Source organism: Periophthalmus magnuspinnatus, chromosome 14 (genome assembly GCF_009829125.3).
Source record: "Periophthalmus magnuspinnatus isolate fPerMag1 chromosome 14, fPerMag1.2.pri, whole genome shotgun sequence".
Taxonomy (NCBI): domain Eukaryota; kingdom Metazoa; phylum Chordata; class Actinopteri; order Gobiiformes; family Gobiidae; genus Periophthalmus; species Periophthalmus magnuspinnatus.
In genome coordinates, this window is record NC_047139.1 from 9,024,092 (window position 1) to 9,040,855 (window position 16,764).

The following is a 16,764-nucleotide window of genomic DNA, read 5'->3' on the forward strand; positions in this document are numbered from 1 at the left end:
TTTCTTATTGACTTTCTTTTATATCCCTAAAAACATTTTGTATTGTCAGTACATACAGAAAAAAAAACCCCAAAAAACTAAACTTATACATGTACAAATATATTTATTTTGTTGTTAATTATTTATAGAAATACATGTATTACAAAGCACATTAGACTTTGTCTTTAAGCAGCATTATTGTGGTTGCTACTAATGTAATAAAATGAGGAAATCCTTCATGTGACAGTTTTGCTGACAGTGAGAGGAGGTACACTTAACAAAACAGTTTTAAAAGACAAAGTGCTTTAGGCTGAAATAAATGGACTTGTCTGAGTTACACTTTATATTTCACATGTATAAGACACAACTGGAATTGTTTAAATTGCACTTAATGATTTGTTTCTTCATTGGGTTTGGAAATAAAGTTAAGTAATCATTAAATATAATTTAAAAAGACTTCATAAAATTAAAAATGTACTAAAAGAGCTATGAATGAATAAATAATTAGTAAAAATTAGTTTGAATGCTGAGTTGAAATGTTAAATTTTCAGTCAAAAGTCGCCTCTGGATTTTAGTGTGTTAAAATGTGAATTTCTTGAGTACTTCTATGATGTGAATGTTTCTGCAGTCTTTTCGTTTGTGGTCTTCAAAGCAAGTATTTCTGAAAAGGATACAGAAAGATTAATTAATACATTTTTTTTTAACTTCATCTTATAACAATTATGGCAACTTAAACTGCACATAAAAAAGATACATGGTGGGTCTAGGAAGAGCACTATATATGAAGATGTTAGTAGGCAGTGTCTTCAAATAGTTGGGTATTAATGGAATGTACGATTAATAATAAATACATTTTAGTTTTCAACATATTTCCTCTGTTTAATTCTACTCAAAACAAGTACAATTTTATTATTTGCTCACCTGAATGACTACACCTGCGACCACGACGAAAAGGGCTAACGTCATCATCCATCCGATCCAGCCCAGGTTTGCTGTCTTGAGGATGAAGAAGCGGGCGCGGTTCAGTTTGGTGGGTGTGTGCGGTGGGTAGCGCATGGTGTTTGCCCCCTCCATGTTCAGCTTCTTGATGAGGCAGCTGCGCAGGTGACTTAGCTGGTCAAATGTGAACTTGCCATGATAACACCCCATGCCACTGTTACCTGGAAGACACAAGAAGAGGGAAATGATCAATGCTTTTTTTTTTTTTTTTTTTTTTTTGAGAAAAATGCCAATTTAAGCAAGTTTCCTGTACATGAAAATGTAAGAAAAAAACTGCAAGTTTAACAAATAGTATTAGTCCAAAATACTGTAAAACAATATATACATATGGTTGGTTTAGAGTCCCAACTCAACTCTAAATTACACATAGATTCAGTTATAAAGAATTTTTTTTCCCAGCTGAGGATACTATACTCAAGTATTAACTAACTTACTTTACATGAAGAAGAATGGCCTCTACCAAGACTTTATTACACAGATATCATCTACCAGTACACCTCAGAATCGAATCTTCGACCGTTAGATGTTATTTATAACAGTGTATGCAGGTTTATATTCAGATGTCCCTACAAAACACACCAATGTCAAATGTGTTCATCACTAAAGTGGCTCTATCTTACAGCCAGAAGACGCCTACATTTTCTACAATTTGTGTTCAAGTGTTATTAATGTCCCCACTGACCTAAAAGTTTTTTTATTCTGTTCAGATCTGCATATAACTTATGTCACACTGAACAAGAATTGTTGTATGTTTCAACTAAAAAAAAGAAATTGGCTGCAGAGCTTTTAATTTTCAAGCCCCAAATTAATGAAACAATTCGTCCTCCTGAGTCCAATCAATTACATTAATCCACTTGTTTAAGGCTTCGGGTTTTAAACAAACCACCAGCTCCTGTTTGTGACAAAAATGTATGTACTTTCTGATGTATATAAATAGGATTTTTTTCAATCTTGCATCAATACTTTATGAATATAGGTGTGGGGATGATCTTAAGATATTGTATAGTGTGAATGTGTCTGTTGTTCTGTGTGTTTGCATTTTGTTTTTGTCTTTTCTGTAACCCCCTCGCAAACAACAAGTTACATCACAAGGAGCTAGCCTTAGAAATAGATAAAAATAAAATTGATAATATAAATTATCTGAAGAAATGAATGTCTCTTACCGACTCCACCAAAAGGCAGTGCGCTGATGGAGTAATGCACTAGACAGTCATTGGCCAAGATCGCTCCACTGGATGTTTCTTCTATCATCTTCTGAATCACCTATAAAGAAATGTAAACCCCCCAAAAATCTAAATTTTTTCCAAAGTTTCTAAAGTTTGATGCTGCTATGACCACCGTACCTTGTCATCTGATGTGAAAACATAAAGAGCCAGAGGTTTCTCTCCTTTGTTGATGAATTTTATGGCTTCGTTCAAACCACTGACGGTGATGATGGGAAGAACTGGACCAAAAATCTCCTCCTGCATAACTTTGGCGTCAGGCTTCACATCCCTCAGCACCGTGGGGGCTGAGCACAACAGTAAAATGTTAGACAATGAGATCTAAACCAGTGCAATAATATGAGAGCCTTCTTTAAGGTGCAGTATAACTTTTCTGGTGAGGAGGTTGCCACCTGTTTCTCAGCATTGGACATAATAATAATAATGATAATAATAATAATAATAATAATAATAATAATAATAATAATAATAATAATAATAATAATAATAATAATAATAATAATAATAATAATAATAATAATAATAATAATTTCCAACCCCTGCTATAAAACACTCCAGGCAAAGTAATGAACATAGTGAACTTTCTGAACCCAGAAAACTGTCTAAACTAACTAAACTAAGACTGGCCCAAGTCGTGACCAAATATGCAGTATAAAGGCTGATAATTCCAGAATGATTTGTAATATAGAGTTGCTGAACCAAATCTAGGACTTAACTAGATTTTAGCCACTTAGCCAGGTCTCAGTGGTTCCATTATTACCGATGTAGCAGTTTGCTTCTTCGTTTTGTCCTCCCACGGCCACCGTACTGTCATCTATAAGAGCCATGATTCTCTTGAAGTGTCGCTGGTTGATGACACGTCCGTAGTCAGTGCACGTCTGTGGGTTTTCTGTATAAAACTCCTAATTATGGAGAAAAAAGATACGTCTTTATATACTTTTCAGGACATGCTCTAGCTATAGAATATAAAACATATTACCTAATAACCAATAGACAGGTATTTTTTACAACCTTAACCCCATTTTAATATATTTGCGCAGCCCTAATTAATGTCAATGAACTTGATTTTTACCTTAACGGCTTTCTTGATCTCTGCGATGACTCTGTCCTGGATGCTTGATTCACACAGGATGTAGTCTGGAGCTATGCAGGTTTGGCCACAGTTTGTATATTTGCCCCATGCCACTCGTCTGTTTACGGATAAAAGGAAAAATAATAAAAGTATTTACAACCAATAACTCTTTAAGAATAGATGCAAAGAATATCTCACATTTTGTCCATAGTTGGTTGAAATTAACTGTATACTGTAATGTTCATATCCTCCTGACTACCAGGAGAAAAAATATTGTCCAATCACATTTATTTTAAAATTTTCTAATCTTTGTAGGGTAATTAGAATACTGAAAACATAAAAAATAAAAAAAAGTTTTTATTTATGTTCTTCAATGCCCTTTCCTCCTGTATCTCTGAAAGTAGTCTTGCCTTGGTAGAGTACAAAGTCCAAGCCATTTGGTGCAGCCAAGACAAACACCTCCAGTCCAGTTGGGTATGTTTTAACCGGTACACACTGGCGCACTGGGCAGTGATCAGTAAATGGAACCATTTGCTCGTCAATGCACAATTTTCCTGTTCTAGGCAGATTTAGACATCCTTGTTGTACTTTGGTCAAGAGGGGCCTGACTCTCCACAAGAGATCACTTCTTTTCTCATACTCTGGAACGTCAATGTGAAAAAATAGAACATTTGAAAAATTGAACAAAATGGGGGAAATAACTACAAATGTCCACTACAGAGGACATTTTTTAAACACTTAAATACTATGCTAAGAAACTATTAAAATTAAGTAGACAGTGTTTAAATGTGTTGTTAAAAGACTTACATTAAATATGCCACCAACATATCAAGCCAAAATTTGCTCAATAAAAAGTAAAATACATTTATTTTTCCTCTTCCCATAAAATGTGCTTGCAGTGATGGACGCCATTTTCCTTGATGAAAAAAGAAAGGTACCAAAGTCCCACCCCTTCACATTTGGCATCACTGAAAAGCCCTAAATGTCCTCTGTAGATGTCAAAAGGAGTTATTTCAGTAGTATGCACTGGGTTGGAGATATTCAGGTTTACATACATCCTCCAGAGAGGACAAATTTACTGGTAGTCAGGAGGATATTGCACAGAGGTATGGCCTGTGATATTAACCACAAAAGTACATAAATTGACACTTTTTGGAGAGAGTTCATGACTGTTCATGAATGGATGAGGGGTTCCTTGATGTAAAGCACTTTGAGTGGCTTGAAGATGTAAAAGTGCTGTATAAAAGCTTTCTGCTACATGCCTGGATTCAAATATGTCCCATCAGAAAAAAAATAATAAAAAATCTGCTTAATTCCACCTTTAAGTGCAAAAAAGGTTAGTAATTTAGCACATTTGTTTATTTATAAGAGCCAATTCAGATAAAAACACTGACCTGTCACCTTTTAGTAAAAACTACTCCCACTTTAAAGAACTCAGTCACACAGATGATATGGTAATAAAAATCGAATCAGGATCTCATTCCTGTGATAATATCTTATTTTAACCACATTGTCATATCATAATTTACTATTTCTCTTTTTAATAAAACTCTTGGCTCAAACACACTTTTCCCCAACCACTTCTCCTATTGGTAGGTCTCTATAAGGCTCTGAGTGAGTGACAGCTGGATTTAACCAATCACATTGAAGTTTGAACCTTCTGAATATTTTATTTCATTGTGTGATTTTATTTACCTTTCTAAGACTAAGATTGCAAAATACAGTGTACATGAATCTTGATAAAAATGGAAATCATGACCTGTCTCTAAGAAAATCATGATAATAACTGACAGAAAACTTGTTATATAGTTCCTTTGTATTATTCATGTATTTTGTAACAATCAAAATGTACTGAATGCCCTAGTAACAACATTATGGAATGTGCAAAATGTTCACTTCTGTTTCAAGAATGCTGCATAAGTAAAACTAGATATGATCATGTGTGAACCAAGGTAACACGGACAAACAGAATAGCAAGATTTAGCTTTTAACTATAAGCTTCTTTCTTTCTTCCTTTTCAAAGCATAAAACTTCTCTGTAACATCTTAGTGTTTGTGCAGTGCAGATAAGGACCTCTTGATGAATGCACTGCCCCTTTGATCAAAGTGTAGTTAAACTTTTTAACATTTCACTGGTTGTTTTTGACTTTTTATTTTATTAAACGTTAGGCTGAACCTGCTAAAATATTAATGTGTTGCCACTATTTACATGTAAACAATACATGTTTTTTCAGTTCATACCTGCACGCGATGGTAATGTCACAGTTTTTGTCAATGTAGCAGGGGCTTTTTCCTCCGAGCTCCAAAGTGACCGGCGTCAGGTGCTTTGCCGCAGCCTCCATGATGATTTTACCGACCATACTGTTCCCAGTGTAAAAGATGTGATCGAAACGCTGCCGTAACAACTCCTGTGTCTCAGTCACTCCTCCTGTCACTACTGGATACAGCTCCTGAAATGTAAAGAAGTTAATATAGTAAACCTGTAGTAAAGTAATAATTAAATTGTCTATTTTATATGTACCAAATTACTTTTTTAGTATTACACAATTTAGGGTTGAAAGAGTTTGCAGTGACCAGATAAACACTTGCCACAGGAACATCAATAATAGAGAGTAAATCTACAATTATTCATCAATCTAACCTCTTTCCAGAAGTCATTAAGTAAGAATTGTTTTTCACTGTAGATGCAACCTATAATATGAACACTTTACTAGATTTAAATCCATGCTTTTGTTGGGATCTGAATACTACTTCAAAGACCAAAACAGTATTTCAAAAACTACTATATAGTGATTATACCCAGGTAGTATAATTGGGTGTTCTTACTTTGTCAATGTAAGCAGGCAGAAACTCTTCCATGACTTTAGCTGTGTGGACACAAACTTCAGAGGGCTTAATCACAGCTGCATTACCTAGAAAATAAAAATAAGCAATCTAAAATAAAGCAGAATTAGAAACTGCTTTAAAGTACAGTAATAAAGGTGTATGTGGCCGATTCATCTCTTGTCTATTCATCTAAAAGTACTCACACTTAATTATATAATACTGTTTGCTTCATAATCTTTAGTTTTTCAGAATAGCAACTTTGATGACTTGTGACCTAGTGCACATACAGACTCTTAACATAATATGATAAAACAAGGATAAAGTCCGTTCAGAAAGCACCAACACTGACTTTGACCAGGGTAAATCTAGTGTTGGTAAAAAAAACAACCAAGTTTGGAATTTAAGTTTTACACTGACAATCATTAAATGTTTATGATTAGCATTACTTGCCCTAGTCAGATTTTGTATTTGTTATTTTATGAAAGAAATATTAAAACTTACAGATAAAGTTTTAATGCTTGGCTAGGGAGGGACATGTTGCCATGACCTTTGCTCCGATTTGATTTATTCAGTGCGTGTAAAATGTCTTTGTTTTGCTTGATTCGGCTTTGGTATGTCTTCAAGTTTCTGTTATAACACCGCTTTAATTAAATACTATTTGATCAGACTGAAGGCTTAAATTATGAACGTTTTCTTAACATATTATCGTACACATTATTAGGTTTATTGTTCTGCTAAGGAATGCTGTATGTTATTGCTGTGTTACAGAAGATCTACTTGTAAACTCATATTAGTAACATGAAGCTTATTTTTTCTATGGTAGAAAATATTATTGAGACTTGTGCTACAGTATCTAGATAAGCCTCTGCTGATGGTAACTGCCCTCTCCCTCAGTCCCTTCCCTTTGACCCTCTTCTCCCTCCCACAAACTCTCCTGCCCTTTATGTAGCATGAAGACTCTATAAGTCTGGGTACCCAACTTAATTCTTGTGAATAGCTAGAGTACTTTTAACCCAGGAGAATGAGTCAAGCTGTGAGCGGATTGACGGCACATTAGTGGCCCGTCTGTGCCCCAAAATTCTTGCATGTGATGTGCCAGAGAGTTAAAGGAGCATGGAATTAGTTTGATGGCTTTAAATACCTACTTCTGCCTTAACATTAGAATTAACTCCCTGTTTAGACATATTTTTAATTTCTTCACTGGTATGGTAGTATATAGTTTTTGTCTTACTTTTTTATTATTATTCTGGCAGTAACTATTAAATGAATTGTGTATATTCTTACCTTACTTTACGTGTGGCAATGTTGGTTGTTTTTAAAAAAAGATAACTAAATAGAAAGTATAAAAAAATCTACAAAAATATGCAATCGGCAAGACAATAATAAAATGATCAACAGAGGCTTTGGATTACCGGCTGCAATAGCCCCGATCAGAGGCTGGATGGTGACAGCCCAAGGGTAGTTCCAGGCTCCAATGACGAGGACCACACCAACGGGCTCAGGGCGGATGTACACTGTGTCCATAAGGGTCAACAGGTTCTTCTCTACGGGACGAGGCGCTGCCCAAGACTTCAGGTTTTTAACGGCCAGGTTTATCTCACCCTCCAAGCCCATTGTCTCGTACAGCTGAGAGGCCACTTCACTCTGATGGAGGGACAAGGTTTAGCATAGAATTTTTTACATTTTAAATCAAATACCTTCCATGACAAATGACTTTCTAATTATGCCTTTGCATCCCTTATTGTGAGTGAATTGTCATAATCAAGGATACAAATTCCTACATGGGGGCTTCCTGTTTAGAGCATCCATCTGCGTATTGTCTGCTCCTGTTGCTCCTACAAAACATGCAGAATAGAGTCCCCTCTGGAGCTAGGGCTCCCCAGTGAAGAGATTGGATTCTGAGTCTGGATTTTTTGGTAATATATCAGCCAAATAAAACAGAAATCTTTACAGTGTTTTAGAAGAGCCCAGAAGCTACTTGAAAGTTTTGAGTGGGCTGCATCAGGAATAGCATAAAGAACATTACAGTACCTACAAATGCAAATGATTCTACTCAGGGACATCTGAAATAATGAGACTGGCTATTCATACTAATGAAGCACTTCAACTCTTGTACAGTTGTATTCACTGCATCTATGTGGTCATGTATTTGAACTATGTCAAGTGAGTATTTTCATGTAAAAACACACATAGCTTTCCTCAATAGCAACAGTCCTAAATTATTTATCTTTTTATTTCCCAAAGGTAATTAGCAGCACTTTCAACATCAAGTGTAACACTACTAAAAGATTTAGTACTTTGGACTTTTTTGGGATGGCTCTTACCTTATTTAGGTCTTTCTTCAAAGCATCCGCAATCTCTTTTTGTCTCTCAGTGAATAGGCGCTTGAGGCTCTCAAGCTGCATGATGCGGTAGTCTAGGCACTTGGACCGACCCGTTTCAAATGCCTTCCTGGCCCGAGCCACTGCTTGTTGCTCGCGGGACATCCTGAACACAGAGACAACAGTTTTGGTGTCAGACAAGTCCTGTGTTATGGCTTTACTATAAACAGTCCAGGATTTTCATATACATTGATTTAACTTTTGATAAAGTCTCATCTATTGTACTCATTATGTCATTGCAGTAGCACAAACACTCAAAAAAAACAAAAAAAACGGAAAAAAAACCCCCCGCGGTGACTCAAATCACGCAAAGGCTGAAAAAAATTCTAAACAGTGATAGAGCTCCATAAGACAAGCTAAAAAATGAATCGGCACACTGTCCTATGATGAACAGGAAGTCGGCCATATTGGATTGAATGTCTGATGACACTAGGTTTTCGATCCAAATGAGCTCATACTCCACAGACCACATCTAGAGATTTTGACAATCAATCGTCATTTTTTGGAGCTATTAATATTTTTTGTGTAGCACGGAGTCAAAACATTGCCTTATTTCCTGTTTCTTTGATACCTGCTCAAGAGCTAAAATTTTAACCAACAGTGCAAAACTCAAGCCTGAATAGAGCAGACTAATGAGCACATAAGCAATGGGGATTATAGCGCCCCCTTTAATACACAAAATTATCCAGTTCTCACAAAACCTGGGGGGATTAATCATTGTCATCATAACATACAAAAAAGTCAGTGGCACCAATGACACATTCTTTATGTTTGGACTGTGGAAATATAAATATCACCAATGCAAGTACCATTTGTCTAACTGCACTACATAGTTAGCTTGAAGAGGGTCAGATAGTGACCAGGGCAGTGGCCAAGCAGGGAGATTGCACTGCAAACGCGGTCGTGAGTCCCTGGCCCTCACATCGGAGGGGCGTGCGCACTGGGGCAAGGGCCATCATCACCGCTTACAGCTTTAATTTTATAATGTGTCAATAAAAGTTTATTACTGGCACAGAAGCACTAAATATAAAAGTTAAAAGGCTTTTGTTAAAAGCTTTAAATAGTTTTCTTCAAATGAGATGAGAATAGATTTACTACCCCACAAATTACCTTATGGCTTTTAACAACTGCCTCTGTGACCCTGTTTGTCATTGTTTGTAGAAAAAGTATTGTTATGGAGCGTAACAGTAAACTCAGCTGCAGGCCGGGTTTAAAGGAACAGTACGACAATATAATAAACATATTACTATCTAGGCCCCTTAGTTGCAATACAATGAATGTGTGCCAGGACATTGTTATTATTATGTAATAACAAGTGTTTAATGAGAAACGATCTGCATTTCACCATTGTAGAACACGAAACAAAATTGTGCATTATCGCATTGACCATAAGTTAAACCTGGAGCGCGCACATTTCCGCTGCATCGACCTTCGACAGAGTTCAGTTGTGCCGTGAAGCCTCTGATTATGTTATATAATTATGATTGGCTCATTTTAATCTTACCTGGATTTGTAGTGTTTTTCCTGCAATCCTCGGTGTGAATACGCACTGGACAGAGCGGTGGAGGACGGGACTGTGCCAAACCCGGACGCGCAGAGCTCTTTCTCCGTTAACCCACAGCACCGCCCACAGAGGCCCGAGTGCCCGCCCACCTCCGGCAGGACAGAAGCAGCATTTTAAACCACAGACTTTGGACCGATAATCCAGTTTTGTTCCAACAAATTGAGAAACGAGTCGTAAAGATTGTGCAAAAAAAAAAAACACAAAAAAAAAACACCATTCTAGCAGGTGCATCATCACAAATTCATTTTTAAATGTTTGCTGTTAATCAATTAATATGGATAAAAATACGAAATTTGTCCTAGCCTTAAGAAGTCCACAGTGCGCAGTATCTTTTCTGTTCCTAGTACTGCACTTTTTCTGGACTGAGATGGCCGATCCTCCTGACTACCAGTAGTTCCAATTTGTCCTTTCTGGAGGACATATGTAAACCTGAATATCTCCAACCCAGTGCATACTACTGAAATAACTCCTTTTGACATCTACAGAGGACATTTAGGGCTTTTCAGTGATGCCAAATGTGAAGGGGTGGGACTTTGGTACCTTTCTTTTTTCATCAAGGAAAATGGCGTCCATCACTGCAAGCACATTTTATGGGAAGAGGAAAAGTAAATGCATTTTACTTTTTATTGAGCAAATTTTGGCTTGAAATGTTGGTGGCATATTTAATGTAAGTCTTTTAACAACACATTTAAACACTGTCTACTCAATTTTAATAGTTTTTAGCATAGTATTTAAGTGTTTAAAAAATGTCCTCTGTAGTGGACATTTGTAGTTATTTCTCCCATTTTGTTCTATTTTTTCAAATGTTCTATTTTTTCACATTGACGTTCCAGAGTATGAGAAAAGAAGTGATCTCTTGTGGAGAGTCAGGCCCCTCTCGACCAAAGTACGACAAGGATGTCTAAATCTGCCTAGAACAGGAAAATTGTGCATTGACAAGCAAATGGTTCCATTTACTGGTCTCTGCCCAGTGCGCCAGTGTGTACCGGTTAAAACATACCCAACTGGACTGGAGGTGTTTGTCTTGGTTCTTTACAACAGTCAACCTCCTCGACACCCTGATGAGAAAAGGACTGACAGGAACTGGAACCCTCAGGAATAACAGGGTTCCAAAGGAGTGCAAGATCATAGGGGATAAGCCTTTCAAAAAGAAAGGAAGAGGGACATCAGAGATGATAGTTAGACGAAACCCTCCTGAACTTGTCATAAAGTGATTGGACAACAAGCCCGTTGTCATGGGCCTATGGCATTTAACCTCAGGACACACGCAGAAGATGGTCCAAGAAAGAGAAAAGGTTTGTCCAGGTGTCAAGGCTACTGGCAATCGCTGAGTACAACACCAACATGGGTGGCGTGGACTTGGTTGACTGAATGTTGAGTTTCTACAGGATGGCCTCTTGCACTCGGAAATGGGCAGTGCGTGTAGTAATTCCACTCACCAATTTATGGCTTCAGTATAAGAGTGACTGCCAGTTTCTGGGAAAAAAACAGTAAAGTTTCTTGACTTGAAACTGCTCCTTGGTGAAGAGTTGATTAACCGGGCTCAAGCAGGAATCATAAGGGCCAGCGAAGAGTTCTGAGACATTAGTTGTGCCGAGACAGCAGGGGGCAGGGTTAGAGCACCAGGGTTGCTGTGGCAACGAGTAAAGTGGTTGATGTACAGTCAAAGGGTTAACCCGAATTCAGACATGTGAAAAAAAAAATAATAGAAAGTCTAACATGGAGTTGTTAGAACAATTAAGTGTTGATTTTTCATATTTCCATATTGTTCAACAGTATTTTGTATAGTCGCACACATAGCTTACTTGTAAATAAATTAAACTGCTTATTGAATACCTTTTCATTGTTCAAATGGCAAATATTCACTAGGGCTTTGTCCCTGCTCAGCAAGTGTGTGAGTTATTTTGCATTTGAAAGTAATGTAGCCATGATCTTCTATATACGCTATTATTTACCCCATATAGTCCAAAATATATATATTTTTTTAATCTTATCTATTTCCAATGACATCCAATGTAGGTTCAGGAATCTGCTGCTTTTATTGCCAAATTCCACCAGTTCTTAAATTTCAGTTTTAAAGCTGTATTCATTGATGCCTTCTTTTTTTATATTCTCTGGCTCATCTTTTATCCAACAACAACATTGATTCACACCACCCTGCTATGCTCTTTTGAACATCCCAGGATGGTGTTAGTGGTGGAACGTGCTCAAAAATCTGTGGAGTTAACAGGAAACGTGGACTTCTTCTTCCCCTTCCACATCAAACAGCTGAGGTGTGTGTATTGTAGAGGCAGCAGAGCGTCATTCACACCAGTGTGTCAAACCTAAAATCAAAGAGAGGATTGTTGGACATACACACTTGAGTTTGTTAGGACTAAATGCCAAAGAACAGTTTGTGTATTAAGAATGTCCATAAGTAAAAGTGATGGTAAAATATAAACCTACATGTGCAGCCATAAAAAGGCAAAATTCTTATTTTTTGATATGTGAATTTCTCAACTTACTCCACTTTCTAGGCCAGTGGTTTTTGGTCCACAAAGATTATAAAGTTTATTGACATATTGGACAAGAAAGTAAATCAAACATAAAATATCAAGTAGCCTATTTAAGGTGAAAGATAAAAATATTGCTCATTTTAGGTATTTCGATATTGACTAATTGTTCTCAGTATTATTTACATATATTTAAATTGTATAACAAGTTCCAATGTACAAATTCTGCACATCAGGCCACTTCAATTAAGTATCAAGACCTGCAGTGTGAATGTAGCCATGTCTCTGTTGTTGTAATTTGTATTATCAGCAAATAAAACCATCTTGGGGAACCATATATATATTGTATGTATATTGTTTTAAAGTCTGTGATCTGTATCGACGACCCACCTGTAGCCTATTAAAATACAAGATACACAAAATCCCACTAAATAAGTATGACTTTATGTACATGAGCATTTTAACTACTGTATTTTCACTCTTGCTATCCCCTTTGTGAGCCTATAGTGCCATCACGTGGTCTAAATTATTTAGCAATTCTCTCACATTTAACACATACAAATACTCAAAAATATCTATTGCCTATTATAAATTATAAAGCCTTTGAAATAGCCTACTAGTAGCTCAAATGTCGGCATGTTGGAGCATGTTTTGAAAGATTAAGTCAAATCTGTTGATGGCCAGTAGTTCATTTGAAAAGCACGTGACAAAGTTTCGACACTCCTGAATAATTAGTATCGATATGTTATTGGTTTAATAATGGTCATGTGACGGCCATGTGCTGCCATTAGTGTCCACTATTGTTTCCTCAGATCAGAGCATTTACTTTGGTGATCAGGCGCACTCACAGATGATAATGCGCCATTCAAGTTTTACGCGCACATCACATTTGTTACTGCTTTAAGAAAAACACTTTTATTTCTATGTTTAGACCTACATATAAAAAAAACTGAACGCGACATGCCAGGATGAAGTGGATGCACCGTGCGTAAAGACTCAAACACAAAAAGAGCGAATTTTATGGCTTTTAATGGCTTTTACGCACGCTGTTGTCAGAACTATGGGAACTGGGAAAAGTGGAGGGGTGTGTGTAATATCAAGTAGAATTTCATTAAAAAGTAATAATGTGAGTGATTTCTGCTGTAACCATCTGTCAGTCTAGTCTGGAAACTGTCTGTCCACTGCACCGCGCATAAATCTGCTGTTTTGATGTCTCGACCAGTGGAAACGCAGTAGCCCGGTTTGTCACCTCCACACATTACAGCTACCTAGAGGCTCACACTCTGCCACCACCTTTCGATACACGTCCAAGGCTCTGCACACAGCTCCAAGGCTTTTACGCGTTTAAGGAAAAGGGATTTGTACCTGCTGCGCTCCAGGAGGCCGTGCGCTGAATGAAGAGGATGTTGACCAGACTTAGCGTCAAAGTGTGTCAAAAGGTGTCATTGGTTTTACCTGTCAACAAATCTGTCCTGGATGTCCTAGCCTATGTTTATTGGGGCACAGCAAGTGTCGTGGGAAATGAGCTAAAACATGAACAAATGATGATGACCAAAGAGTAAAACTTTACAACTTTAAAGGACCCTTATTATGTTGTATGTTATACTTTCCGATGTGTTATAATGTTGGTTCATCATCAAAAACAATGTGTTGGGTTTTTTTTTTTCTCTCAAACAGAAAACAATGTTCCAGCTTGTGATGTTATGTGCAATACAGGAAGTGCTCCACTGTGTTTTAAAATCCATACAGTTCAGCCCTGGAATTCATCTCTACCAAACAAAAGGTAAAAGGAGCTGTTAACTTCAAAAAACTACCACTTCATGACTTTCATGACTTCACAAGGTGGAACAAAGCATTTTCAAAGAGAACATATTTTCAATACTAGTCAATATTTATTATGAGACATATAATTAATTCATCTCACACCAAAATACAGCAATAGTTGGCCATTGTGCACTGTAAGTTTGCATTACCTAATTTCTGACTATTGCAGTTTTAATAAGTTTGTCTTGCTCTTGCTGCTAAGGGACCCCATAGTTCGTCTAGCCAAAGTGGGCTCCTTAATGGCTCATTGTGAATCAAACACGGAGTTAGGGGAGCAGTGGGTATTAGGTGTGCACCACATCAAAGGCACGTGTTTGCAAAGTGGGCAATATGCACTTTAGATCCGCAAGTGGCCCATAGGTGGGTGTGGCTGAGGGTGATTGGCGTCCGACTCCCAAGCTAACATAAAAACCCGTGCAGTTCGGTTAGTTATCATCAGTTTGGAGCAAAACGCTTCATAGTATTAAGTCTCAACGCACTTGGAAATAAGGGACTACAAGAAATGGCTTACGGAATGGAGTTTACTGCACCTGAGATGAGCACCTTTTACTGGACCAACACCTGCCTGGATCTCAACAACATTAAGAATTACGCACAAACCCCAAACAGAGGTGGGTTTACTTATTCTGTTTTAATATTATTATTTTGGCTGCAGATTCATTAGACATGTAAGATACAGATTTTCTAAGTCACTAAGAGTAAATTACTTTTGTTTGTTTCCCTTAGTACCCAAAGATACGCCCTACATGCGTCCACACACTCACCGCCGCAAAAAGCGCACCACCTTCAGCAAAGCGCAGCTGACCGAGTTGGAAAGGGCCTTCTCCATTACGCAATATCCCGACATCAAGATGAAGGAGTCCCTGGCCTCTCTGACTGGCCTACCTGAGTCCAAAATCCAGGTAAGAACAGTGGATTACTATAAAATACAATGACATATGACGTTCATAGTTTAAAGCAAACAATAGGCTACACCAAAACTAATGTATTTTATTTTTTTCTGTTATTCTTTACCAGGTCTGGTTTCAGAATCACCGTGCACGACATTTCAAGAGTAAGAAGCTGTCAAGACAGACGCCAAAACCCAGCGCAGAGTCTTACAAGCCACAGTACTTCTCCACCCCCCTCAGCCCACCATTCGCCCAGGTCCCCACATTCCCGTCACCTCCAAGCCTGACCTCCTCTCCTGGATACACCGCATCCAGACTTTCCCTGTCCGACCAGCTCTCAAACATCTTGGAGGCGAGAGCTCTGTCACTGCCAAAGCCAGGATCCCCGGATAAGGCTGCGACCCCCGGGCATGGGCACTGCTGGGAGAGCTATATGGACATCCCGGACTTTAGCGACCTCTGCGGGGCTGATTTCCTCCACAACTCGCTAAGTGAGTGGGACATCCCTGAAGAGCTGGAGGCTTTCCTGGGGGTCGACTCTCTGGACGCTCAAACTCGCTGTGGGCCCGTCAAACCGGAGCCGAAGCAAAATGCCCTCAGCCCTGACGAGTCCATCCAGGGAGGAAGGCGCATCACCGATGAGTCCGCCTCTGATCTGTCTGACATATCTCTGCAGGATCTGGGTGATTTTAACCTGTCTGATGTGGAGCTCTCTGCAGCTATGATCGATTATCTCCTGAACTGAACCTTATCATAGAGTACAGGCAGAGTATTTATAGAAGTATTTATAGTGAGGTATGCTTTGCTCTCACATTTATCAAAAATGTAAAGAAAAAATATATTCAGATATTGTTAGTTTGATAGCTAAAATAAAAAACGTATGGATAGTAAGATGCCATGTGTCTTCTTTCATAAAGACCGGTGTGGTCATCATCGTCACGTGGCGCCGTGGCTTAGTTGGTTAAAGCGCCTGTCTAGTAAACAGGAGATCCTGGGTTCGAATCCCAGCGGTGCCTTTTTCAAATTTGTACAGGCATATTTTAAGTAGTTTTCACATGATACAACACATTCTACATAACATCAGCAATGATATAATTATGATTATTTTGATTTTGTGCAAAATACTTACCTTCCTTGCTGAATTAGCCAGACACGCTGTCCAGAGAACCACAATGAGAGCAAAGTTAAGAAACAGACGACGAATTATCTGTTTCAAGATGAATAAGCACCATCCAGTGTTTTCAGAACTGTTGCCGAAGGTAAAAGTTAAACCGTAAATTGTATGGGAGATATCAAATCTTATTATTTCACTATTATCTTTATAAATTATACACCCTAGCCAGTTTTACCGTTTAGTTAGCTGCCTTTGTTGTAAGCTAGCTAACTGACAAACGTGCGCTAAAAATGGGCGAAATGAACTGTTGTTATTATGCTATAGTTTCGCTGTTTTGTTGTGTTAATATTTGTTTTATTGTTACTTTCATCTTTTAAGTAGGCTACATTTACCGTACAGAT

At 37.8% G+C, this 16,764-nt stretch overlaps 1 protein-coding gene and 1 non-coding gene across 2 annotated transcripts; one reads left to right on the forward strand and one right to left on the reverse strand.

The window, feature by feature from the left end:
- Positions 1-85: 85 nt before the first annotated feature.
- Positions 86-10,104, reverse strand: aldh3a2b (aldehyde dehydrogenase 3 family, member A2b). Its single transcript, XM_033978403.2, has 11 exons — positions 9,984-10,104; positions 8,423-8,585; positions 7,511-7,742; positions 6,099-6,184; positions 5,514-5,722; positions 3,274-3,391; positions 2,962-3,103; positions 2,322-2,488; positions 2,142-2,241; positions 901-1,139; positions 86-640 (listed from the first exon to the last, which is right to left on the reverse strand). The coding sequence occupies exons 2-11, from the start codon at positions 8,582-8,584 to the stop codon at positions 626-628; spliced, it is 1,470 nt and encodes a 489-aa protein (XP_033834294.1). The 5' UTR covers position 8,585; positions 9,984-10,104; the 3' UTR covers positions 86-625.
- A 6,087-nt stretch (positions 10,105-16,191) lies between these two features.
- Positions 16,192-16,265, forward strand: trnat-agu (transfer RNA threonine (anticodon AGU)). The gene has a single exon. It is a non-coding gene; the product is annotated as a tRNA-Thr (tRNA).
- Positions 16,266-16,764: the final 499 nt, after the last annotated feature.